Source organism: Hemiscyllium ocellatum, chromosome 6 (assembly GCF_020745735.1).
Source record: "Hemiscyllium ocellatum isolate sHemOce1 chromosome 6, sHemOce1.pat.X.cur, whole genome shotgun sequence".
In the NCBI taxonomy this organism is placed as follows: domain Eukaryota; kingdom Metazoa; phylum Chordata; class Chondrichthyes; order Orectolobiformes; family Hemiscylliidae; genus Hemiscyllium; species Hemiscyllium ocellatum.
In genome coordinates, this window is record NC_083406.1 from 74,818,051 (window position 1) to 74,845,790 (window position 27,740).

The following is a 27,740-nucleotide window of genomic DNA, read 5'->3' on the forward strand; positions in this document are numbered from 1 at the left end:
CAGAAGTGTCAGGGTTCTGCTCACTCTTGGAGCTGGCTCTGAGCTAGCTGGGTCAGGATCATGTACTATGCGCGTGTAAATAAAGGGTGACTTGGTGACGGGATACCAGCCTTCGTGGAGTTATTTCACTCTCAGAATATACAAGGTCAATGTGAAGAAAGGAGCATTGACTGAGAGCACAAATAAGGACAATGAAAGATGGAAGAGCCAGTGACAGTGAAGGCTAGACAATATGCATCAGCACCAAAAGCAATACTGTGAAGTGGAAAAAATTAATGGGGTACATTCTTTCCATTCTCATTCTTGGATTGCAGGTTAATAGTTCTTTGAAAGTGGAGTCGCAAGTAGATAGGATAGTGAAGAAGGCATTTGGTGTGCTTGCCTTAATTGTCAATGCATTTGAATACAGAGATTGGAAGATCATATTATGGCTGTACAGGACATTAGTTCAGCAACTTTTGGAGTATTGCATGTAATTCTGGTCTCTGTCTTATAAGAAGGATGTTGTGAAACTTGAAAGGGTGCAGAAAAGATTCTAGCTTTGAGCTAATTCTATATCCAAATGGCCAGTTATCTCTGTATTCCATGTGATCTAACCAGTCAGCACAGAGCCTCATTGGTTAGCACACACCCTCACAGCACTAGGGACCCGGTTCGATTCCAGCTTCAGGCAACTGACTGTGTGGAGTTTGTACATTCTCCCTGTGTCTGTGTGGGTTTCCTCTAGATACTACAGTTTCCTCCCACAGTCCAAAGATGTGCAAGTTAGGTGAACTGGTCAAGCTATATTGCCCATAGAGTTCAGGAATGTGTAGATTAGAAGCATTAGTCAGGGTAAATGTAGAGTAAAAGAGTTGGGGAATAGGTCTGGGTGGGTTACTCATCGGAAGGTTGGTGTGGACTTGTTGGGCTGAAGGGCCTGCTCCACCCTGTAGGGATTCTATGATTCTTTTGGATTCTATGATTCAGTCTTCCATGCGGAACCTTGTTGAACACCTTACTGGTCCATGTAGATCATGTCTACTGCTCTGTCCTCATCAATCCTCTTTTGTTACTTCTTTTAAAAAATCAGACAAGTTATTGAGACATGATTTCCCACACACAAAGCCATGTTGACTATCCCTAATCAGTCCTTGCCTTTCCAAATACTTGTAAATCCTATCCCTCAGGATCCACTCCAAGAACTGATGTCAGGCTCACTGGTCTATAGTCCCCTAGCTTTTCCTTACCACATTTCTTAAGTGGTGACAAAACCTCCACTCTTCCGGCACCTTATCTGTGGCTATTGATGATACAAATATCTCAGCAAAGGTCCAGCAATCTCTTCCCTTGCTTCCCTCAGTGGCCTAGGGCACACCTGATCAGTTCCAGGGGACTTGTCCACCTTAATGCATTTTAAGACTTCCAGCAGGAAGTCTGTTACAGGCAAGGTGCTAACATTCTGGCTATATTTGCAGATAATATAAAGATAGATAGATGGACAGTAGTATTGAGGATGTGGGGAGGCTGCAGAAGGAGAGTGTTAAGAGAGTGGGCTAAGAAGTGGAAGAATGAATACAAAGTGGGAAAGTGTGAGGTCATGCACTTTGATGAGAAGAAGAGAAGCATGGGCTGTTTTCTAAATGGGGAGAAAATTCAGAAGTCTGAAGTGCAGAGAGACTTGGGAGTTCTAGTTCAGGATTCTCTCTAGGTAAACTTGCAGGTTGAGTCAGTAGTTAGGAAGGCAAATGCAATGTTGGCATTTATCTTGTGAGGACTTGAATATAAAAGCAAGGGATATACTTCTGAGACCGTATAAAGCCCTGGTCAGACCACATTCAGAATATTGTTGCAGTTTTGGGCCCTATATCTCAGGAAGAATGTACTGGCCTTAGAATACATTTAGAGGAGGTTCACAAGAATGGTCCAGAAATGAAAAGCTCAACATATGAGGAATGTTTGAGGACTCTGGGTCTATACTTGATGGAGTTTAGAAGGAAGAGATGGGATCTAATTGAAACTTATAGAATACTGAATCGCCTGGACAGAATGGATGTTTCCATTGGTAGGAGAGGCAAGGACCTGAGGGCACAATCTTAGAGTAAAGGGAAGACATTTTAGAACAGAGATAAGGAGAAATACCTTCACTAGAGAGTGGTGAATCTATGGAATTCATTTCCACTGAAGGCTGCGGAGGCCAGGTTATTGAATATATTTAAGTCTCCCACTTTCTCCCTATAACCTTTGATCCCCTTGACAATCAAGAACCTATATATCTCCATCTTATATATACTCAATGTCCTCACCTCTACAGCCTTCTGTTGCAATAAATTCCATAGATTCACCACTCTCTGGCTGAAGATGTTTCTTATTATCTCTGTTCTAAAATGTTTTCCCTTTACTCTCAGGTTTTGCCCTCAGATCTTAGTCTCCTACCAAGGGAAACATGTTCGCAACATACATCCTGTCTAAACAGAAAAGAAGCAAAGCTTTATGGAAGGAGGGATCTGGTGTCCTGGCACATGAATCACATATTGTTATATATCAGTGCTATGTATAAAGTTATGTGTCACTCGTTCAGTAGGGAACATTTCATCCAAAATTTCAGGTAAGATTTCTTAGAATCATAGAGTCACAGAACTGTGCAGCATGGAAATAGATCCTTAGGTCCAACTCATCCATGCCGACCAGATATCCTAAATAAATCTAGTTCAATTTGCCATCATTTAGCCCACATCCCTCTAGTCCTATTTATTTACCAATCCAGATGCCTTTTAAATGTTGTAATTGTACCAATCTTCACCATTTCTTCTGGAAGCTCATTCCACACAACTACCCTCTGTCTTGAATCTTTATGTTCTGGTTGGTCATCATGGCTTGCTTCTCAGCCACTTCCTGATTGGAATGGTTAATGTAGGTTTCCTACCTCTAAAAACTGTTGGCACTTGGGCATTTTATGCTGTTCTGTAGACTGTCACTTACGAGAGTAAGGTCTTTTTTCCAATCCATTGGTTCTGCTGCTCTGGCTCTGTTGGCTTCTCCACTACTTTTTGATTTGTTTGTTCCATCTTTTCTAAATGATTGTCCTTTCCAAAATATCTGGAGATTGATGCAGATGTAAAACATTTCTTTCTGTCTGTGAAGAGCTAGATGTTGTGGTCAGTCATTTCAGCTTCTGGATATCTCTGCAGAAATTTGTCAATGTAGTGTTGTAAGCTCAACCATGCTTCAATCATTCTCAAAAGTGAAATGTTCACTGATGACTGCATAATTTTCAGCCCCATTCTTGGCTCCTCAAATACTAAAGCAGTCTGTATCCAAATGCAACAAGATGTAGACAATGTGCAGGTTTGGGCTGACAAGTGGTAAGTAAGTAAGTGTGGGCAGCACAATGCCTCACAGCGCCAGAGACCTGGGTTCAATTCCCGCCTCAGGCGACTGACTGTGTGGAGTTTGCACATTCTTCCCATGTCTGCGTGGGTTTCCTCCGGGTGCTCCGGCTTCCTCCCACAGTCCAAAAATGTGCAGGTTAGGTGAATTGGCCATGCTAAAATTGCCTGTGGTGTTAGGTGAAGGGATAAATGTAGGGGAATGGGTGTGGGTGGGTTACGCTTCGGTGGGTCGGTGTGGACTTGTTGGGCCGAAGGGCCTGTTTCCACACTGTAAGTAATCTAAATACAAAATCTAAAATTTGCATCTCACAAATGCTAGACAATTATCATCCAAATGATTAAGAATCCAACCATTACCCCTTGACATTCAATGGTCTTACCATCACTGAATTCTCTAATATCAACATCCTGGGGATTACCATTGACCAGCTGTTGAAGTGAACTAGCCATATAAATATTGTATTGACAAGAGCAGATAATGTAAGGTGTGTAAGGATTCTGATACAGATTCATCCTGCACCCTCTACAATGCAATATTGTAGAAGCACTTCTTTTTATCTTAGACTGGCAATTATCCATGAGAAACAAACATTTTTATAAAGGAATGCATGGTTTCCCTGATCTTAAGTGCATTAATTAAACAATGGTTCTATAATGGTGTTTTAAACTGAAATTAGAATCACAGGCTTTCATTACGTATGGTATATTGCAGTTTATTTTGCTCTGCCTTAAGTTACATCGGTATCATCATTGCCATCAATTATGCACAACATATGCCCTGACCCGGTCTTTTTCTGGCTTTTCAAAGAGACCTGAGACAGTATGGTGTCAGCTAACTTTTGGTGCCATTGTACCCTATGTATAGTTTGATTAGGGCTTCTGCATTCTATTGAGTTTCTGGTAATGGCAATGTTTTTCTATCATCAGTGCATTTGCTTTGTAGGCTATGGCAACTGAAATACTTATTTTCTTTCCCATCCATTTGTAACATTGAGCAGATTTTTTCTCTCATAGGGTTACCCCTCTCTTAAAGCTTTCTTAGCTACAGGAATTCCATTGTTATTCATTGCAGCCAATTCACTTTTCTTGTTGTCAACAGTATTCTCTGCATGCTTTGAGCTTTTATGCATGCTTTGCCTCTGCATTTTGGTGGCTGTGGGCCTTGACATCCATTGCTTGCTGCTTCCTGTCGCTGCTGTGTTTCGTTTCACATTTTTCTCTAAGTTTTTGGATTGGAGCACTGAGCTAACCTTGTTCTTTGTCAGTATCACCGTGTTGCTTCCAGGCTTCACTTCAGATGCTCCATGATAATTGCCTTTAGTTCTGTGGATCTGGTCACTGTCTGTTAACCATGTTGTAAGATGAGGTCTACATCCTTGTAAGTGAAAATTAATAGGCTTTCTTAAACAAACTATATACAAGCAATGCTAAGACCGACCAGCTTCCAAAATGTTATACACTCAGCTCCACTTCCATGGGGTTTTTTTGTCATTATGATTTTTTTTATATGCTTATTGTTACAAAGTTGAAAGCCTGTATGTTCCCTTTAAAATAAAAAGTATTTTCTGAATGTTGAATCAAACTTAAAATGCAGGTTCCGCTGCCCAAATGGAAAGGCTGGGAGATCAGCTGTTCTAAGATCGATGCATGTAGCAAATGGCTGTTAATTGGATACCTGAGTTTTGGTTGCTGTTTTGACAACAATTTGAATTTCACTAATTAGTTTAAATTATGCCCAGGATACTAAAACCCAATGGAATTTGAATTTTATTATTTTGACACCCAGAAACCAATCAAATTATAAGAATGTAATGTGTTATGGGGGTATAAAAAACGCAGGCATTTTAAAAATTGGTCAGAGAGCAACTGCTGTTGACCAGCCAAGAACTGCAGTAGAGCCAGAGAGCTAACTGCCCATCTAACATCTTGCCCTCAAAGAAATTAGAAAATACTGTCAAAGGTACCTTATTATGTAAAACATTCCTTTTCATGTAAAACATTATCGCTGTAAAAAAAATCCAGGGAAATCAGCAGCCGGAAGATTGAAGCCAGCAGAGAAGACAGAGACTGTTTGGTCTTGAGATTAATTTAATGTAATGTTGAAAAAGTGCATTATTGGAACAGCATATTTTTATAGAGTTCGGGTCGATATTAATTGGTTAAGAAAAGGGTGGCTTTGATTTGTGAATAGTTGTTGTTTGGTGTTCGCTATTAGAGTTAGGAAAATAAATTGTCATTTTTTTTCTTTAAATAGTGGAAATTAGGAGTTCTCTGTCCTTCATATTTTAATAGATTCCAAGGCAAGGTGAATTTTTCTGGGTGTTTGCTTTTAATTAACGGAGGGATTCAACCTCCATGTTGTAACAATATATTCTCAGTAGCTATTCTTAAAATAAAAGTATAGCCAACTTTTTATTCCACAGGAGAGAGGTAGGTAGTAATCAGCAGGAAATTTTCTCTTCTATGTTTGATCTGATACCATGAGTCATCATGGGTTCTGATGTGAATGCTGAGAACTCACAGGGCCTTTCACTCAAACAATATAGGGTTGTGTCCCTACTCATGATGGATCTGTCCTGCTTGTGGGAGAGCACTTACCGTTGTGGTAGGATGATCTGAAACACTGGCTAACAGATATGATTGCACACAAATGACACGTGATGCTGTTTGGTTAGTTTATTAGACACCTACCTCAATTTTGACACAAGTTTCCAGATGTTAGGAAGGAGGACTTTGCAGGTTGACTGGTCTATGTGTGTTTTTTTTTTGGTGTTCCATACTTAGGTCAATTTTGATGGTTTGTACACTTTGAGTAGTTGTTAGATATAATTGACATTAAGAACAAAAGTTGGTAAAATAAATACTAAGGACAGAGGACTGTAAATTGAACAAATGCATTTAAGAGTAAAGTCTGAAATTTATGCACACAATTGAATACATTTTGAAAGACACCAACTATCTAGCCTTCTATTTTCTACATTCTAGAATATAGACTTCTCTCCCTAAATGCAATGAACTTCTTTCTTTGGAATATTAGGAATAATTTTGAGCCCCTTATCTAGGGAAAGATGTACTGGCATCGGAGGCAGTCACAGAGTCATAGAGTCTGAGAGATGTACAGCACGGAAACAGACTCTTCAGTCCAATTTGTCCATGCCGAGCAGACATCCCAACCCAAACTAGTCCCAACTGCTAGCACCCAGCCCATATCCCTCCAAACACTTCCTATTCATTTACTATCCAGATGCCTTTTAAATGTTGCAATTGTACTAGCCTCCACCGCATCCTCTGGCAGCTCATTCCATACAAATACCACACTCTGCATGAAAAAGTTGCTCCTTAGGTCCCATTTAGATCTTTCCCTCTCACCCTAAACCTATGCCCTCTAGTTCTGGACTCATCACTCAGGGAAAAGACCTTGTCTATTTACCCTATCCAAGCCCTCATGATTTTATAAACCTCCATAACGTCACCCCTCAGCCTCCAACACTCCAGGGAAAACAGCCCAAGCTATTCAACCTCTCCCTATAGCTCAAATCTTCCAATCCTGGCAACATCCTTGCAAATCTATTCTGAGCCCTTTCAAGTTTCAGAGCATCTTTCTGATAGGAAGGAGACCAGAACTGCAAGGAATATTCCAACAGTAACCTAACCAATGTCCTGTACAGCCGCAACATGACCTCCCAGCTCCTGTACTTAATAGTCTGACCATTAAAGGAAAGCATACCAAATCCCTTCTTCACTATCCTATCTACCTTCAACTCCACTTTCAAGGAGCTATGAACCTGCACTCCAAGGTTTCTTTGTTCAGCAACACTCCCTAAGATCTTTCCATTAAGTGTATAAGTCCTGCTAAGATTTGCTTTCCCAAAATGCAGCACCTCACATTTATCTATTTTAAGCTCCATCTGACACTTCTCAGCCCATTTGCCCATCTGATCAAGGTCCTGTTATAATCTGAGGTAACCTTCTTTGTTTCCCACTACACCTCCAATTTTGGTGTCATCTGCAAACTTACTAACTATACCTCCTATGCTCACATCCAAATCATTTATGTAAATGATGAAAAGGACCCAGCACCGATCCTTGTGGCACTCCACTGGTCACAGACCCAGAGTAGGTTCCCTACTTTGATGCCAGGTGTGGAGGAGAAGTTTGCGGGTTGAGTGTATTATTCTTGGAACTTATAAGAATGAGAGATGATCTCATTGAAACATGCTAGATTCTTAGGGAAGTTGACAGGATAGATGCAGGTAAGTTGTTTCTCCTTGCAGGAGAATCTAGGACCAAAAGATAAAATCTCAGATTAAGAGGTCGCACATTTAAGACAAAGATGGGGAGGAATTTCTTCTCTCAGAAGGTAATGAATCTGTAGAATGTTTTACTGTGGAGAATTGTCAAAGTTGGATCATTCAGTATATTTAAGGTTGAGATAGATAGATTTTTAATCAGTAAGGGAACCTAGAGTTAAAGAGAAAGGGCAGGAAAGTGGAGTTAAGGATGATCAGACAGTCATCATGTAAAGCAAATTATAAAGCAGACTCAATGGGCTGAATAGCCCATTTCCACTCCTACATCTTATGGTATAACCTTTACACAACGTATTGGAACTAACTTCTTTGATCAAGCTTTTTGTCACCCCTTAAATATTTCCATTTTTTGACCTGGGATTGATTTTTGTCTAATTATGATACTATGTATAAAATTGTTATGCCAAATTGCAGTGCATTATGCTTGCTTTAGACTCAGACAATTGCATGCCATAAAATTATGAGACTCCTTTTTTAATGACATATGAACTGAGAAGTGTCTCATTGATTACTTGGTATGAGAAAAATGTCCGAACTTATCAATGCTGAAAGGGCTCATGCTATTAGTCAGTAACTATGGGTCACAATTTCAAGACTGTTGGCAAGAAAGCTAGGATTGAGATGAGGAGAAGCTTCTTTAAGTAAGAGTGTTGTTAGGATTTGGAATGCACTGCCTGGGGTAGTGATGGAGATGGATTCCATAGGAGGTTTCAAAAGAGAACTGGATATATATAGTTAAAATATATTTATTTAGAGGGTGACAGAGATAGAGTTGGAGACTAGGACTCGCTGGGTTGCTCTTTCAGGAGCCAGTAGAGACACTGTAGGTTGAATGGCCTCTTTCTGGACTGTAACATTCTAGGATTCCATAACAAATTGATGATCTTTTAAAATATAACTACTATTTACACATCACAAATAAAAGTTGATAATGCAAATTAACAAATTATGATTAAAAGTAATGCTAACTCTTTAAGGTTCAAACAAATGGTAAGTTTGGAAGCGTATATGCATTTTGACACATTTTCACCTGGAATTTAAAGACTATAAGCTCATCTCACCTCAAAAGCCGCAATAATTGTCAAAGGAAGTTGCTACTGGTTTTATGCATCAAATTCAAATCTTTAAAGTATAAAGCATAGCTGATATTGAAATCTAACACAGAGTAATTTTCCACTTATGTTCACTGTTATTACTGAATCATAATTGTTCAGTACAACAGGAACATTATATGTTGCAATCAACTTCTTGCAGAGCAAATGTTGAAACATACAGATATCTTACAAATTCACCTTAGAGCAAATTACATAAGTACCCTCACAAAATGTATTTAGCAAACCTTGTATGGGAATGTCTAGTAAGAGCATAATTTCATTAAACAAAAATTTTAACTTAATTCATTGGAGATGGTAGTGGACTGACTACAGTACCAGATTAGTAATCAAAAGAGTTTGAATCTAAGTCCCACATGTTTGAGAATTTGAATTTTTAAAAATCTGGACATATTACAAATTAATATTAAAATTTGATATTAATAAAATTAATTTGTAAAAACACACCAATTGCTAGGGAAGGAAACTTACTGTCCTTACACTCATTTCAACACTCTTAACAGCCTTTTTAAAAATACAGTTGTACCAACCTGCTTGTGATTCAGGACAGGTCACCACTTCAGGACAATTATTAATGGAGCCTGTCAGCAACATCCATACCCCGACGACTAATACAATTTTTAAAGAAGAATTCACAAGAGGTGTATAAAACTATTTATTGTGCATTGCTTTCTGAGTGACTTGACAGATCAGAATGTTGGTATACGGTACAAGTCTATTATGATTCACTGGCGTGACACATTGGAAACTATTCTTGGAGTTGTCAAAAAAGATTTTAAAAAGTACATGGAAGTTTCCAGTTTATTTGACTTTCATACCCAGGTTGATTGAAAGCATGGGTCAGGTTTCGGTAAGTAACGTGACTTACTATTTATTACAAGTAATTGAACTCTATCTACGGGTTAATACTATGAACCATCGGCATATAACACAATTAATTTATAACTCTAGTTTCCTTACAAACTTCCCCTTACACAGACAGACAAACAGACAGGATAAAATATGTTTTTGATAGAGGGGAAACTTTGGTAAGATAGTTCAGTGGTCTTTGTTCCTAGGTTGTCTCTACTACTGGCCAGCACATTGTTTCAATCACTTTTCACCATATGCTTCCACTGTGATAAGAGACACAAGGTATCCAGTTCACTCATTTAAAAGTGTCTGACTTGCAACAAGTTTTGCAGGAAAGATAAACTGGTTTTCTTCATATTTACAATAACTTTTACTGCAGAGAATAGAAAGACCACTCCTGAGATCGAGAAAGTACTGAGCACTTCTCTATCTCTGTAACTTGTTGCCAGTTCCAAACTGTTCAGTTACCTGACAACCAATGACATAGTTGTTGGCAGGCAGCAAGGACTCTGTCATTGACAATGATCACTAATCCATTGACCAATTGTCGCAAAATCTGAATGTGTACAGCATCTTGACTGAAAATTATCTCCAACTCAAATATCATTTACTGCTTGTTCAAGCAATTGTGTAAATAATGCTTGAAGTAGGTATCAGGTTACTCACTTTCAGAACTGCAGCCACCCATTCAATCAATGGTTTTAAAACAATTCTTTTTCATTTCAGAGATTTTGTAAAAAAGTTCAAAATAAAAATGCATGTTTTTTTACAAGTTGTATACAAACAAGGTAGGAGTGTTTTGGTGTCTATAACAATGTAATAGCTTCTTGTCCTCTCTACTGATGATATTTTGTTTTTAAATTAGAGCATTTTATCTGAATTCAAATTTACTACCTGCCACAGTGAGATTTGAACACATGAACCAGGATTTTATTGTCCTTGAGAGGTGGAACGAAAGATGAGGAGCCAGTAAAATCATGGGGAAACCAAGTTGGATCAGCTCTTCAATTTGGTGCCACTGTTGGGGATTGTATGAAGTTAAAAATCACACATCTACATTACAGTCCAACAGGTTTATTTGAAAGTATTAGCTTTCGGAGCACTGCTCATTCATCATTTAGCTGTCTAGTTGCTACCTGGTGAAGGGGCAGCATCTTGAAAGCTAGTACTTCCAAATAAACCAGTTGGACTACAGCCTGGTGTTGTGTGATTTTTAACTTTGTCTACCCCAGCCCAACACTGGCACCTCCACATCGGGGATTGTATGGACAGTGGGACATGAGCAGAGAGACTAACTGCTGTGAAGGAAGTCTGGTGGTGAAACTGCTGAGTCACTCTTGATGACGGCAAGTGTGGGCACAAGACTCACATTTTAACTGAACATCAGGGATACAATGTTCTTTGTTAAGTACAGTCCATTATTAGTCAAGTGAACCTGCATCCATTTGACATGAGTACTCAGTTACTTACACCATTTACACATTGTCATTCATCCGAACACTGTCCTAAAGCATGGCGGCTGAATTTCCCTCTTTGTTTACAGTCCATTGAAAGTGTAAGAGGGTTGATGGAGTGGAAGAAATCCCCTGGAGAACCTAGGCTGATGTGCTGAGTGTTTTATGTGACTGATAATTCCTTCATACCATGAGTGTCATGTTGACATTTACATGAGTTCAAATACAAAACGCTCTCTTACAGCTTTTCTTAATAAAACACTGCGCTGTTAGTGGATAGGCTTAGAAAATCATGCTGAAATCAACATGGCTGTTTGTCTGTGAATATAATTCTATTAAGTCTATGTTGTCATAATACTGGTTTCCATATTATGCATTAATTTTCACAGAAACTGGGTTGAAATTGTGAAATTTGATTTTAAACATTCATAAGCCTTGCGATCTCTTTTCGTGAAGTGTTCAACTTACCACCTAATTGTACAATGCTGGCTTTGGTCAATAGTCAGAGTTGGCTTTGAGTTGATGGTTTTATTGAACTATTATCTTTAATTGCCCTTTTATTTATGGTTTTTCAACAGATGTTGTGAGATTTCCACATTTGAGGATTGAATGATTCAGCTCAAATAATGCAACTGATGTGATTTGCCGTCAGTCCTGCATTTATGACAACTTCTGTACTTCGACACTTAAATAATAAATGATTCCCTCTCTTCTTTCGTGGTATCTCTTCAAAACTCTTCATGCGACCTCAATAACTTGTCTTCAGATTATGTTTTACAAAGCTGATATAATATTTTGAAATGGTTCTACATAAGCTGACTTTAAAAAGCTAGTCAATTGGAAATACAGGATGATATCTTGCAGGGACTTAGCCGACATGGGCTTTGATAGAATTTCAATATGCAGGTGGACTGGGAAAATCAGCTTGGTAGTGGATCGCAAGAAAAGTAATTTGTGAAATGACCATGAGATGGCTTTTTGGAGCAGCTTGTGGAGGAGACCACTACGGAACAGGCAATACTGTTATGCAGTGAAGCAGACTTGATAAGGGAGCTTAAGTGAAGGAACTCTTAGGAGGGAGTGAACATAGTATGATTGAATTTACTTTGCAATTTGAGAGGGAGAAGATAAAATCAAAGATAACAGTATTACAGCTCAATAAAGGCAACTACACAGGCATGATGAAGAGCTGGGTAGAATAGATTGGGAGAGGAGTCTAGATTAGAATGGTGCTGGAAAAGCTTAGCAGGTCAAGCAGCATCCAAGAAACAGGAAAATCAATGTTTCGGACAAAAGCCCTTCATCATTCTTGATGAAGGGCTTTTGCCAGAAACATTGATTTTCCTGCACCTCGGATGCTGCCTGACCTGCTGTGCTTTTCCAGCACCACTCTAATCTTGATCTGAGCTCGAGCATCTGCAGTACCCACTTCTGTCTAGGAAAGGATTCTAGCAGGAATGACAGTGTAACAGTGCTGGCAGGAATTTCTGCAAGTGATTTAGGAGACACAGCAGAGATTCATTCCAAGAAAAAGGAAGCATGGTACAGGGAGGATGAGGCAACCATGGCTGTCTAGGGAAGTCAGGGTCAGCAAAAGAGAAAGCATATAATGTGGCGAAAGGATTGAGAGGATTGGGAAGCTTACAAAGACCAACAGGGAGCAACAAAAGAAAAATAAGGAGGGAGAAAGTTAAATATGAGGATAGGAGAAAGTGAGGACTGCAGATGCTGGAAATCAGAGCCGAAAATGTGTTGCTGGAAAAGTGCAGTCGGTCAGGCAGCATCCAAGGAGCAGGAGAATCGATGTTTCAGGCACGAGCCCTTCTTCAGGAATGAGGAAAGTGTGCCAAGCAGGCTAAGATAAAAGGTAGGGAGGAAGGACTTGGGGGAGGGGTGTTGGAAATGCGATAGGTGAAGGAGGTAAAGGTGAGGGTGATAGGCCGGAGTGGGCGTGGGGCCGGAGAGGTCAGGAAGAAGATTGCAGGTTATGAAGGTGGTGCTGAGTTCGAGGGTTGGGACTGAGGCAAGGTGGGGGGAGGGGAAATGAGGAAACTGGAGAAATCTGAGTTCATCCCTTGTAGTTGGAAGGTTCCTAGGCGGAAGATGAGGCGCTCTTCCTCCAGCCGTCGTGTTGCTATGGTCTGGCAATGGAGGAGTCCAATGACCTGCATGTCCTTGGTGGGGTGAGAGGGGGAGTTGAAGTGTTGAGCCATGGGGTGGTTGGGTTGGTTGGTCCGGGTGTCCCAGAGGTGTTTTCTGAAATGTTCCGCCAGTAGGCGGCCTGTCTCCCCACTATAGAGGAGGCCACATCAGGTGCAGTGGATGCAGTAAATGATGTGTGTGGAGGTGCAGGTGAATTTTTGCCAGATGTGGAAGGATCCCTTGGGGCCTTGGAGGGAAGTAAGGGGGGGGAGGTGTGAACACATGTTTTGCATTTCTTGCGGTTGCAGGGGAAGCTGCCGGGAGTGGAGGTCGGGTTGGTTGGGGGTGTGGACCTGATGAGGGAGTCACAGAGGGAGTGGTCTTTTCGGAACGCTGATAAGGCCTTTGACAAGGTGCCACACAGGAGGCTACTGAGTAAGATAAGGGCGGATGATGTTAGAGGCAAGGTGCTAGCATGGATACAGGCTTGGCTGTGTGCATCAAAGGGTCTGTCTCAGGCTGGTAGCCGATGACAAGTGCTGTTCTGCAAGGCTCAGTTTTGGGACAACAACTTTTCACGTTATGCAGTAACTATCTAGATGAAGGAACTGAGGGCATTCTAACTAACTTTGCTGATTATACAAAGATAGGCAGAGGGACAGTTAGCATTGAGGAGGTGGGGAAGCTGAAGAAGAATTTGGACAGATTAGGAGAGTGGGCTAAGAAGTGGCAGATGGATTACAACATGGGAAAGTGTGAGGTCATGCATTTTAGTAGCAAGAATAGAGGCATGGACTATTTTTTAAATGGGGAGAAAATTCAGAGGTCTAAAGTATAAAGAGACTGGGGAGTTCTTGTCCAGGATTCACTCAAGGTAAACTTGCAGGTTGAGTCAGTAGTTAGGAAGGCAAATGCAATGATGCATTTATTTTGAGAGGACTTGAATGTAAAAGCAGGGAAGTACTTCTGAGGCTCTATAAGGCTCTGGTCAGACCACATTTGGAGTATTTTGTGCAATTTTGGCCCTATATCTCAGGAAGGATGTATTGGACTTGGAGTGTGTTCAGAGGAGATTCATGAGAATGGTTCCAGAAATGAAAAGCTTAACAAATGAGGAAAGTTTGAGGACTCTGGGTCTATAATCATTGGAGTTTAGAAGGATGAGGGGGGAAATCTAAGTGAAACATACAGAATACTGAATGGCCTGGACAGAGTAGATGTTGGGAAGATGTTTCCATTGGTAGGACAGACGAGGACCCAAGGACACAGACTTAGAGTACAGGGAGGACCGTTTAGAATGGAGATAGGGAGAAACTTCTTCAGTCAGGGAGTGGTGAATCTATAGAATTCACTGCCACAGAAGGCTGTGGAGGCCAGGTCATTGAGAATATTTAAGACTGAGATAGGTAGGTTCTTGAGTATCAAGGGAATCAAGGATTATGGGGAGAAGGCAGGAGAATGATGTTGAGAAACTTAGCAGCCATGATTGAATAGCAGAGCAGACTCAATGGGCTGAATGGCTTAATTTCTGCTCCTATGTCTTACAGTCTTATGGTCTCATAATGGCAGAGCAGCCTCAAAGCCATGCTGCTGATAGTACATGGCTGACATTCCCTTGCATATACAACCCCTTTCTCTCACCGAAACCATTGTTTAATGTCCTGTTATTAGACCACAGTATCGTTAGCTACATCCCATTAAAACACCTTCTGTAAGTCACTCCTAGTCTTTTCCCAATGTCCACTGGAGACCCACATCTTGTCATTGTTACATCATGTGCAGGCAAGCATTTGGTCAAACCCAAAAGCTCCATTCTCCCAGTTCCTCAACAGTTGTGCAGGCACAGCACAGCAAGATGATGTGTATACCATGTCTATGCTATACTACACCATAGCGGGATGATATGTAAACTATCTCTATACTATACTACACCCCAACACAAACAAACCACCCTGCGCCCCCAGACCAATCTAAGCAGTGGAAATGCATCTTCAGGGATCCTGTCATTTGCTCTATCATGGCCTTGGTTATAGCATGTGCACCAACTTGGTGATGGTGCTGCACTGACTGACACATCACATCAAAAAGGAGTCACTGCTTCTCTATGAACCCACATCAATCATTCAAGTTTCCATTGCATTCAGTGGAATCCATCATCATAGTTGATGTGACAGATCCTGGAACAATGGTACCCTCCTCTCACAGAACCCATGGAAGTTCCATAAGGGATGGGCCAGCATTTGCTTAATTTTAAAGTCATTGCTGCCAATGTCTGGATCATTGAGATGCCAATGTTACATTTTCAAGCACCAATGGTCAAAAGCCTAAGAATGTTCTCTTTGCAATGCAAATGGGTGAAGAAATGACTACAAATCACATATAGCTGCAGTTTGCAAACACATGTATATATTTGCCCCTTCAATGTCCTCACGTTCAGCGAACGTGGGTCCACTTGGGCAATGTCTGAACCATCTTCCAGCTTTAGTTTGCATCCAGTGATGGCAAGAATTGCAGCTTATGATGGACACTGAGCACAAACTCCATCTGGTCCTCAGGATCAGATGTATCCATGCTAGCACCTTGCCTCTAACATCATGGGCCCTTATCTTACTCAGTAGCCTCCTGTGTGGCACCTTGTCAAAGGCCTTATAGTAGTCCAGTTAGATAACATCCATTGGCTCTTCTTGGTCTATAGCCTGCTCGTTACTTCCTCAAAGAATTCTAGCAGATTTGTTAGAGATGACCTCCCCTTGATGAAACCATGCTGACTGTGCCCTATTTTATCATATACTTCCACGCATTCAGAAATGTTAAGCTTCACAAAGATTCCAGGATCTTCCCCACGACTGAGATTAGGCTAATCAGTCTGTAATGTTCTGTGTTTTGCCTAACCCCTTTTTTAAACAGGGGTATCATCTTAGTGATGTTCCAGTCCTTTAGGACCATCCCCTCCACAAAGTCCACATGTGCCCTTTATGTCAAACTGTCTCAACAGGCCATTTCCACCCATCATTATCCTGCCCCCTTGTCGAGACTCACCATATTAAATTTAGCCTCTATTGTCTTTCCTGTGTCTTAAATTACACTTCAATGATGCTCCTCACCCTGCTTTGCTACAATCCTCTGTAGGGACCAGGGGGTTGTTACTGCCGTTAACCTCCCTTCTCTCATAGACTACTATGCACTCCAATGCAGTTCTGTCTACCCACCACATGCCCATTCCCATTGCTGTCCTTGTCCCGACCTCTGCAGGAGCCTCTGTTATCTCTTCTGAACTATGACACACCCATCCCTTTTGACAGTGATTTCCCTGCTGCCCTTACAGGCCCCCTGCACACTAATCCATGATCAATGCATGGACCCCCAGACTTCTAACTAGTCAATGGACGGTACCGAACCATGACTGGCCAGACTCCTGATCGCTGTCTTTGCAGCTCCCTGACTGAATGAGATCTGATTCCCTTCCTGTTTGTGTTGGCCTTACAGGACTGAGAACTGCTTTACACTTTCCAGACTGTGGTTGGACATATCCCTGACCATGTCCTATGTGAGCAGACAAATGACTGTGGTCAAGTCCCTAGACTTTGTGTAGTCTGTGGCCTTGTTTGACACTCATTGCTGCCGAGTGAAAAACTTACCCCATAATCTAGCAGATACATAAAAGGGACAGTGAGTTGCCCCTGGCATTGAGACAGGCCTCACAGAACTTCAGATTTTTTTTATTTCAAAAATATGCTTTACTCATAAAATAATTTGATGGTCTGTACAGTTGGTCATGCCATACATACGTAAACATTTGCATATAGAGATCAGAATTTATCATTTGTATATACAGGTCTGTACGTTTATCAATCATATGTCCATATATTTAGCTGAGGCATCAGCAGAGCCCAAAAGACTGTGTGGGCCCCCTGTTCTTAGGCAGGCAGACGTTACACAGTGGTCTTTCCCCACCGCGCCTTGGCGGCAGCTGCCCCAAGCTTCAGCACATCCCTCAACACGTAGTCCTGGACCTTGGAATGTGCCAGTCTGTAACTTTGCCTTTCCTACACATCTTTTCTAATTCCTGGTGTATCTTGCGCCCTAGCTCCTGACTACTATTTGGAGACCTATTCTACTTTTTACCTTTGCTATTCCCCAATTCTACCCACACAGATTGTACACCATCTGACTCTACTTCATTTCTTATAATTGATTTAATTTCTTACTAATCAGGCAACCACACAACACTGCCCACCTGCCTATCTTTTTGATAGGATGTATATCCTTGAATATTCAGCTCCTACTGGTGCCAGTGGGGGACAATGCTGGCCTGCCAATGCTTGCTTATGGACACTGCAGCCTTTTAAAGATGATGTGGGCACAAGGGATGCTAGTCTTTTAGCTGATATCCATTGAGAGGTGAGTTGTTCCGGCAATAGCATGTATTAAGATGGAGATAGAATCGGGTAAGAGGAATGTTTCAAGGGTGGAAATATGTAGGTATTGAGGTGAGTTTGGTAATATGCTATCAGAAATTTCATTGGGCCTCACGATAAAAAATCCTCACCAAACTTGACTCATCTGGAATCTAGACAAAAAACATGCAAGATTCAATTCAAACAAGGAGAGAATCCTAAGGGAAAGGATGTCCATGTATTTGGAAAGGTAAGGACTGATTATGGATAGTCAACATGGTTTTGTGTGTGGGAAATCATGTCTCACAAACTTGATTGAGTTTTTTGAAGAAGTAACAAAGAGGATTGATGAGGGCAGAGCAGTAGATGTGATCTATATGGACTTCAGTAAGGCGTTCGATAAGGTTCCTTATGGGAGACTGGTTAGCAAGATTAGATCTCATGGAATACCGGAAGAACTAGCCATTTGGATACAGAACTGGCTCAAAGGTAGAAGACAGAGGGCGGTGGTGGAGGGTTGATTTTCAGACTGGAAGCCTGTGACCAGTGGAGTGCCACAAGGATCGGTACTTGGTCCACGACTTTTCATCATTTATATAAATGATTTGGATGTGAGCATAAGAGGTATAATTAGTAAGTTTGCAGATGACACCAAAATTGGAGGTGTAATGGACAGCAAAGCAGGTTACCTCAGATTACAATGGGATTTGATCAGATGGGCCAATGGGCTGACAAGTGGCAGATGAAGTTTAATTTGGATAAATGTGAGGTGCTGCATTTTGGGAAAGCAAATCTTAGCAGGACTTATACACTTAATGGTAAGGTCCTAGGGAGTGTTGCTGAACAAAGAGATCTTGAAGTGCAGGTTCATAGCTCCTCGAAAGTAGGAGCAGGTAGATAGGATAGTGAAGAAGGCATTTGGTATGCTTTCCATTATGGGTCAGAGTACTGAGTACAAGAGTTGGGAGGTCATGTTGCGGCTATACAGGACATTGGTTAGGCCACTACCTTCCTATCAGAAAGATGTTGTGAAACTTGAAAGTGTTCAGAAAAGATTTACAAGGATGTTGCCAGGGTTGGAGGATTTAAGCTATAGGGAGAGGCTGAATAGGTTGGGCTGTTTTCACTGGAGTGTTGGAGGCTGAGGAGTGACCTTATAGAGGTTTATAAAATCATGAGGGGCATGGATAGGATAAATAGACAAAGTCTTTTCCCTAGGGTGGTGGAGTCCAGAATTAGAGGGGTGAGAGGGGAAAGATATAAAAGAGACCTGAGGGGGAACTTTTTCACACAGAGGGCAGTATGTGCATGAAATGAGCTGCCAGAGGAAGTGGTGGAGGTTAGTACAATTGCAACATTTAAAAGGTATCTGGATGGGTATATGAATAGGAAGGGTTTGGAGGGATATGGGCTGGGTGCTGGCAGGTGGGACTAGATTGGGTTGGGATATCTGGTTGGCATAGACCAGTTTGACCCAAGGGTCGGGTTCCATGCTGTACATCTATACGCCTCAATAATTCAAAAAAGATTCCTTTTAATATTTACTCCTGATTGTGGGGCACAGATTGGGTTGAAGCTTACTGCAACAAACTTGCCACAATTGGCCCTATTATGTTTCTTGGCTCTGTTGGTCTCCTGATGGAATCGCCATTAATCGGTGGAAATTTGCCTCTATGAAGAGGGAAATGTAGTTGGAGGTACCGTGATGCAGTGCTGGAGATGGTGATCGCTTTTAAAGGAGTGGAAGAAATTTTGTAATTTTGTTTAAAAATTTGAAGATCGACCGCAAGACCCATTGTAAAAACATAAGAAGACATTTAGACATGGGGATGACCATTACTAGTATTGTTATCTTCAAGTTTCTATTCAATGCAACTTGCAACACTTTCTTGGGTTCTGACACCATCCCACTCCTGGTGGTCCTCTGTTTTCCATGAAACAGATGAAAGGCGCTATCTTCCACCTGCCATCACATGAGGCGTGGCAGTGAACAAACAGTCAGTGATATTTCTACTTGAAGGGGGAGGAAAGTTGAATTTGGAATATGGATACGACTGATGACATTGTTTCCTCCATTACACCATACAAATTGGAGCAACTTAGCTGTGTAAATTTAAGGTCCTGAAAACTATAAGTGCATGCCTCATAAAGTAAACTACTTTATGAATGACTATGCACAGGACTCCCTGATTTCAAAATATGTGCAGTTTGTATTGATTTGCCAAGATAGAAAATTCCTCTGGTATGAAATAGAGACTAATGATGCAGAAGGATTTCTCAAGCTGATATCCTAATACAATGATTATGGATTTAGAATGACCGGGCTTATTTTGATTTGATTTATTGTTGTCACACGTACCAAGACACAATGAATAGTGTTGTTTTACTTGCTCTACAGGCAGATCCTACCATGCAAAGTGCACCAAGATTGCAGAACAGAGTGCAGAATACAATGTTGCAGCTGCAGAGAAGGTGCAGAGAGAGAGAGAGAGAGAGAGAGAGAGAGAGATGAACATGACCATTTGAGAAGTCCATTCAGAAATCTGATAACAGTGGGGAAGAAGCTGTTCTTGAATGTGTTTCTACGGGTATTCAAACTTCTATATCTTCTGCCCAACAGAAGAGGGTGGAAGACAGTATAACTGGGATGGGAGGGGTCTTTGATTATATTGGTTACTTTATCGAGGCAGCGGGAAGTATAGATGCAGTCAATGGAAGGAAGACTGGTTTGCATGTTGGATTAAGCTGTGTTACAATTCTATAGAGTTTATTGCAGTCTTGGGATGAGCACTTGCCATATCATGCTGTGATTCATCCAGATCGGATGTTTTCTGTGGTACATCTATAAAAACTGGTGAATGTCTTTGTGAATATGTGAATTTTCTTACCCTCCTGAGGATGTAGAGGCGTTGTGTTTTCTTGATCATCTTGTCGACATGCATGGACCAGGACAGCTTGTTGGTGATCATCACTCCCAGGAACTTGACACTGTGGACCATCTCCACCTCAGCACCACTGATACAGACAAAGGCATATCCTCCACTTCATTTCCTGAAGTCAATGACCAGCCCCTTCCTTTTGCTGACATTGATGTCATGGTGCAACTTTTCAGTTTACTTTGGAGAATCTGAGGACAAAATGAAAGTACATATTCTACATATGTATGTTCTACATACAAGAGGATTATGTCATTAATCAGTAGTTCTCAAAATGTTTCACCCATTGACCACTTAGATGGAACAAAAGACCATGCAGACCATTGGTTTTTCCCACCTTAGTTTCTTTTACTCACTAATGTAAAAAGATCTGGGCAAAAAGTGATGAATAGTCTTCACAGTGGAAGACATGAGTAATATCCCAACAATTAAAGGGAGTCAGGGGGCTGAGTTGAGTATGGTTGCCATTACAAAAGAGAAAGTGCTAGAAAAGCTAAAAGGTTTTAAAATTGATAAATCTCCTGGCCCCGATGGGATACATCCTAGAGTTCTGAGAGAGGTGGCTGAGGAAATAGCGGAGGCATTGGTTGAGATCTTTCAAAAGTCACTGGAGTCAGGGAAAGTCCCGGATGATTGGAAGATCACTGTTGTAACCCCCTTGGTCAAGAAAGGATCAAGACAAAAGATGGAAAATTATAAGCCAATCAGCCTAACCTCGGTTGTTGGTAAAATTCTAGAATCCATCATTAAGGATGAGGTTTCTAAATTCTTGGAAGAGCAGAGTCTGATTAGAACAAGTCAACATGGATTTAGTAAGGGGAGGTTGTGTCTGACAAACCTGTTGGAATTCTTTGAAGAGGTGACAAGTAGGTTCGACCAGGGAAACCCAGTAGATGTGATCTATCTAGACTCCCAAAAAGCCTTTGATAAGGTGCCACAGGAGAGGCTGCTGAGCAAGGTGAGGGCCCATGGTGTTTGAGGTGAGCTACTGGTTTGAATTGAGGATTGGCTGTCTGACAGAAGACAGAGAGTTGGGATAAAAGGTTCTTTTTCGGAATGGCAGCCGGTGACAAGCGGTGTCCCGCAGGGTTCAGTGTTGGGGCCGCAGCTGTTCACATTGTATGTTAATGATCTGGATGAAGGGACTGGGGGCATTCTAGCAAAGTTTGCCAATGATACAAAGTTAGGTGGACAGGCAGGTAGTACTGGGCAAGTGGGGAGGCTGCAGAAGGATCTAGACAGTTTGGGAGAGTGATCCAGGAAATGGCTGCTGGAATTCAATGTGAGCAAATGCGAGGTCTTGCACTTTGGAAAAAAAAAGCATAGACTACTTTCTAAATGGAGAGAAAATTTGTAAAGCCAAAGTACAAAGGGATCTGGGAATGCTAGTCGAGGATTCTCTAAAGGTAAACATGCAGGTTGAGTCCGTGATTAAGAAAGCGAATGCAATGTTGTCATTTATCTCAAGAGGGTTGGAATATAAAAGCACCGTTGTGCTACTGAGACATTATAAAGCTCTGGTTAGGCCCCATTTGGAGTACTGTGTCCAGTTTTTGTCCCCACACCTCAGGAAGGACATACTGGCACTGGAGCGTGTCCAGCAGAGATTCACACAGATGATCCCTGGAATGGTAGGTCTAACATACGAGGAGTGGCTGAGGATCCTGGGATTGTATTCATTGGAGTTTAGAAAATTAAAGGGAGATTTAATAGAAATGCACAAGATAATACATGGCTTGGAAAGGGTGGACACTAGGAAATTGTTTCTGTTAGGCGAGGAGACTAGGATCCGTGGACACAGCCTTAGAATTAGAGGGGGTCAATTCAGAACAGAAATGCGGAGACATTTCTTCAGCCAGAGAGAGGTGGAGCTGTGGAATTCATTGCCGCAGAGTGCAGTGGAGGCCGGGACGCTAAATGTCTTCAAGGCAGAGATTGAAAAATTCTTGATGTCACAAGGAATTAAGGGCTACGGTGAGAATGCTGGTAAGTGGAGTTGAAATGCCCATCAGCCATGATTGAATGGCGGAGTGGACTTGATGGCCTTACTTCCACTCCTATGTCTTATGGTCTAATATTCAGTATACAATGGGAATGTTGATCAGAGGGCAAGACTATGTGCTGTAGGCAAAATCTGAACATTTATCTCATGATAAACAATGTGATCTGCCAATAACTAATGCCAATAGCAGACTGATTGTTTTTACAATATTGCATCTGATTTGTATTATACCAAATGCTTTGTGAATGTCACTGCTACAGATTTTAACGGAAACTCTATGGACAGATGAAATGGCTATTTTTTTCACCACATCTTTGTGAAATCAGGGTGACTAATCTAACACCTTCCTCCAGATATTTCACCACATAGTGCAGCAATATTTCCAGTATAGGATGTGAATCAGCACACACGAAGGAGTATATTCTGTGTGGCCATTATCTTAAGTACCAATTTATTAAATTTATAACACAACTGTCTATTTAAAAAAAAACATTTTCTTTTATCTTTTGAGAAGTAATGTGCATTCTTCTGCCTTGACTCCCAAATTTTGGAAGCACCACAGTGGTAGGTGAATTGAAGCAGAGACATCCAAGGCTGCTGAATGCCACATCTGAGTCAAAAGTAGAACAATGATTAATTTGAAGGAATGTGTTTTTTTTTTATCCTCATGCCTTGGGAATGAAAGTGCCCTCACTCAGTAGAGAGTAAACAGTAAATCTGGCAAATGAGACATACTGGTCTGACTTGTTTAATTCAGAATGAAGTCCAAATGTTAATTTCCAAATATTAGTGGTTAATATTAACCTCTAGTGTATTTTGCTCTGTGATACCCTGCTCTCAGTGATGCTGCCAACTGGAGAGTTCTCAGCCTCTGTTGTGCTGGAAGCTTTTGGAGGTGGAATATCCCCTGCACCAGAATTTCCAGTGGGAGATTCCCTTCAAAGGAGCTCCAATGTCTGGTGGTAGGCAGGGCAGCTTGCTAGAAGTGGCTGCTGCATAGCTGCTGCTGCTGTAGAGAAGCCTCTTATGTTCTACTCATCGACCCTGACCCTCGCCTGCTACCAAGTACAGTGCTATAACCAAGATAGTCATCACTGAATTTTCATTCAAGGCACTCACCTCAAGTAGTAGTTTGTTTGGCTGCTAGCCATTAAATATTCCCCAATGGAATACTGGGTGGATCTTTGCATTGCCACTCTACATTGCCCAGTAACTCCACATTTCAGGCTCAGACCTCCAAATGAGGCCTCTTAAGAAACATGGAATCGTTTTGCTGTAGAGAATTTCCAGAGCCACCAAAACCAAGCAGCCCAGTTGACTGACACAACATTCACAAACATTCATTCCCTCCACCACTGACACTCAGTTGCAACTGTATGTACAAGATGCATTGTAAAAAGTCACTAATGTTCCGAGCAACCTCCAAGTCCCCCACCTCAGTGCAGCAAATATGTGGGAAGTTCATCACCAGCAAGTTCCTCTCCAAGCCACTCGTCATCCAGGCTTGGAAATATACCACATCTCTGAAAGAATAAAAAAGAAAACAATGCTTATTTTATTCATTAACTTCAACAGCACATCAAAAAGCCATTACCTCACAAGAACAAATTTTTTTAAAAATGTGTCAAACCATTGAACTGCGTCCAAAACATTTCTTTTCACTTGGATTTCAAAATCAGTTCTAAAAGATCCTTGAAACTGGACAATGCAGAGTTACATTACGTAATACTTCAGTTTCTGATTAATTGAGCAATGGCAGTTTTTCCTCCAAAGCTATCAGTCATCAAGTAGTAAATTGCACAAAATCAACCAAACAGATTATGCAAAAATATTGTTGTGCTACTTTCAATATGGATAACTTGAGACAAGAGCAAACAAATTTTTGGAATCGTTTTAAAAAATCATTTATGGGTGTAAGCTTCACTTGTCCAGCCAAGATTATTGCTCATCCCCAACTTGACCTTGAGCAGGTGGTGGTGAGTTGACTTCTTGAATTACTGCATCCATTTTATATCGAAAGGCCAACAGTGCTATAAGAATGGACTTCCATGATTTTGAAATCTTTGGATGAAAATAATCTTGTCCTGTCACTCTTCAGTGTCATTATTTTCTTCATTACTCATTTGCTTCTGTTAATTATGATGAGTCTCCATCTTCAATTCAAAATTAGTTTCTGTGGAATGGCTAGCATATTATCCTCATCCTCCCTGAAAATGCAGATATGAAATAATTATGGAACATGTTCACCATTTTCTTATATTCATTTATAATTCCATATTTAATAGCTAACACAACGCTAGATTTATTCAGAAAGTAACTAGTGCTATTATGGAGCAGAATTAAGGGAATTTGTTGGTACCAAAATGTTGCTTCAGCTTCTGATTGCTGCTACTTACAAACATTTTATAAAACCAAAGTGATAAAGCAAACAAAGTATCACGCAGGACAAGGAATAGGCTTACAGGCAGTCCCTGGGTGGAAACAGGTTCTGCTCTTGAGTCCATTCACAAGTCAATTGTACTCAGGTGAGAACGCAATGCAGGATAATCTCATGGGGCCATTTGGAAATGTACAGAAAACAATGTTTATATGTCGCATATTTAAACTAGGAGTTTAATTTAGATAAATGTGAGGTGCTGCATTTTGAGAAAGCAAATCTTAGCAGGACTTATAAACTTGATGGTATGGTCCTAGGGAGTGTTGCTGAACAAAGAGACCTTGGAGTGCAGGTTCATAGCTCCTTGAAAGTGGAGTCGCAGGTAGATAGGATAGTGAAGAAGACATTGGGTATGCTTTCTTTTATTGGTCAGAGTATTGAGTACAGGGCTTGGGAGGTCATATTGCAGCTGTACAGGACATTGGTTAGGCCACTGTTGGAATATTGCATGCAATTCTGGTCTCCTTCCCATCAGAAAAATGTGAAATTTGAAAGGGTTCAGAAAATATTTACAAGGATGTTGCCAGAGTTGGAGGATTTGAGCTACAGGGAGAGGCCGAACAGATTGGGTCTGTTTTCCCTGGAGCTGAGGGTGACCTTATAGAGGTTTATAAAATCATGAGGGGCAAGGATAGGATAAAATAGACAAAGTCTTTTCCCTGGGGTTGGGGAGTCCAGAACTAGAGGGCATAGGTTTAGGGTGAGAGGGAGAAGATAAAAAGAGACCAAAGTGATAATTTTTTCATGCAGACGGTGGTACATGTATGGAATGAGCTGCCAGAGGAAGTGGTGGAGGCTGGTACAATTACAACATTTAAAAGGCAACTGGAAGGATATATGAATAGGAAGGGTTTGGAGGGATATGTGCCAGGTACTGGCAGGTGGGAATAGATTGGGTTGAGATATCTGGTTGGCATGGACAAAGGGTCTGTTTGCATGCTGTACATCTCTATGATTCTGTAACACCCCCGTATGAGATTGCTTTTGTAAGTATAAGCATTTGTAAGTTGGATGTTCCTCAGTTAGGGTCCCCTCAAGAGATCTCAATGTGTACGTGACAGAGCACGAGTATCACTTGCATGAAATTCTAAGAGCACTTGATCGTGGAAATCTAATTTTAAGGGATGTTGGTGAACATCCAAAGTTAAAGCTGACAATTGTTACTTGAACAAAGATATAGGATTCGACAAATAAACAAAAAAGGCAAAATTTTGACAATGACAAAGAAGAATAAGCAAATCTAAAATCACAGTTTGAGGACTGTTTGAAAGACCATATTTTGTCAAAGCCTTCTGTCTTGTACATGTCATGACAATTCATAATAAATACCAAAGTAGAAGAAAAATATTATACTCTGTAAGAGTATAGTGCTGATGGTTGACAAGTGGATTCTTGTAGAGGCCTTTATTTATCATTTATTTACCTATCAAAGTCAACTTGCCTGGTTTAAATTTTCAAGAAGCTGGACAGTTAATTGTCAGTCATCATTAACGGGTGCATTCTTAGTGTAAATACCTCAACCAATTGGAGCCCACTTGCAAACCAATCAGCAGTCTCCTTTCATATACCATAATGCAATATTCATTTACTTTGGTATTCTTGCAAACTATCTTGATGAATACCTGATAAAAGGGATCAACAAGCAACTTTTTTTCAACAATACTCCAGGTTTGTATTCACAAATGAATTACAATATTGAGGGAAACAGATCTTCAAGTCTAGCATTGCTATACGTGAATTTATGTGGACTGTATGATGCGATAGAGATAAGTTACAGATCAGGCCATGTTCTAAACCAATGGTAGAACATTCTTGATAGGGAAAATAGGCTCATCTGTTTCTATGCCGAAGTAAAAAGAATTTATACATTCTTGAACACCTCTATAAAATACAAATAAAAAAGAAATAAAAGCAAATACACCGGTCACATAGGATTTAATAGATTTATGGCACAAAAACTCATAATTCCATTTGAAACATTTTCTATGCTTCTCTCTTCATGGATGCTGCCTGATCTGCTGAATATCTCTAGCAACTTTTGCTTTAATTACACTAAGTGGTCAGCTATCCCTGTAAGTGTTGACTACCTTGCCGTTATTTGCATGTTTATATTTTTATGCTTATATTTGCAGTTTTTACTTCTAATTTGCAATCTGCAATATTTTTGCTTTTAATTAGATAATACATTTTTTTTCTGCTTCAAGCAATTTGGAGTAGAAATGCACTTTCTGCTTTTTCACTGTATGATGAAATCATCTTGCACAATTGCACTTGTTGAATTTTTTTGTGCTTTGTTCAACTTCTCCTTACTCTCTATCACTTTGTGGGCTCCTTTGCACAATCAAATTGAAATATTGCTCTAAGTTCAAAATCTTGGAGATTTGAATCTCTAGGTTTTGGCACTGGTGAATACTAAAGGTGGCTATATATCTTCCCTATAATAACTTCATACTGCAATTTTTTTTGATTTCTGAAATGTTTTTCCTACATTAACTGCTATACTTCACATATGTGAATGTCCATTGATATTTTCCATTGTAGATATGAATGATAGTATACTGGTTTACGGGTAAGTATTTGCTTTAGTGGGCATTGAAAGGGAATCAACTTTAAAATGCCGCTACTTCATGAAGTTAACATTACAAAGTGTAAAAACCACCAAAAATAAAATGAGATGGACCAACTGGCATTGACATAGATATCACTCTTGACAAAGGTACACCTTGC

The 27,740-nt window shown here is 40.7% G+C and overlaps 1 protein-coding gene across 1 annotated transcript in view; it reads right to left on the minus strand.

Moving 5' to 3' along the window:
- The window catches only part of LOC132816756 (collagenase 3-like), a 41,138-nt gene extending 16,526 nt beyond the window's left edge, over positions 1 to 24,612 (minus strand). The window contains exons 1-3 of the mRNA XM_060826671.1: positions 24,538 to 24,612; positions 24,012 to 24,099; positions 20,527 to 20,765 (exon numbers count right to left, since the gene is read on the minus strand). Of these exons, the coding sequence (XP_060682654.1) occupies positions 20,527 to 20,637 (111 nt within the window). The 5' untranslated portion in view covers positions 20,638 to 20,765; positions 24,012 to 24,099; positions 24,538 to 24,612. The remainder of the gene's footprint in view (positions 1 to 20,526; positions 20,766 to 24,011; positions 24,100 to 24,537) is intronic.
- Between the last annotated feature and the right edge of the window lie 3,128 nt (positions 24,613 to 27,740).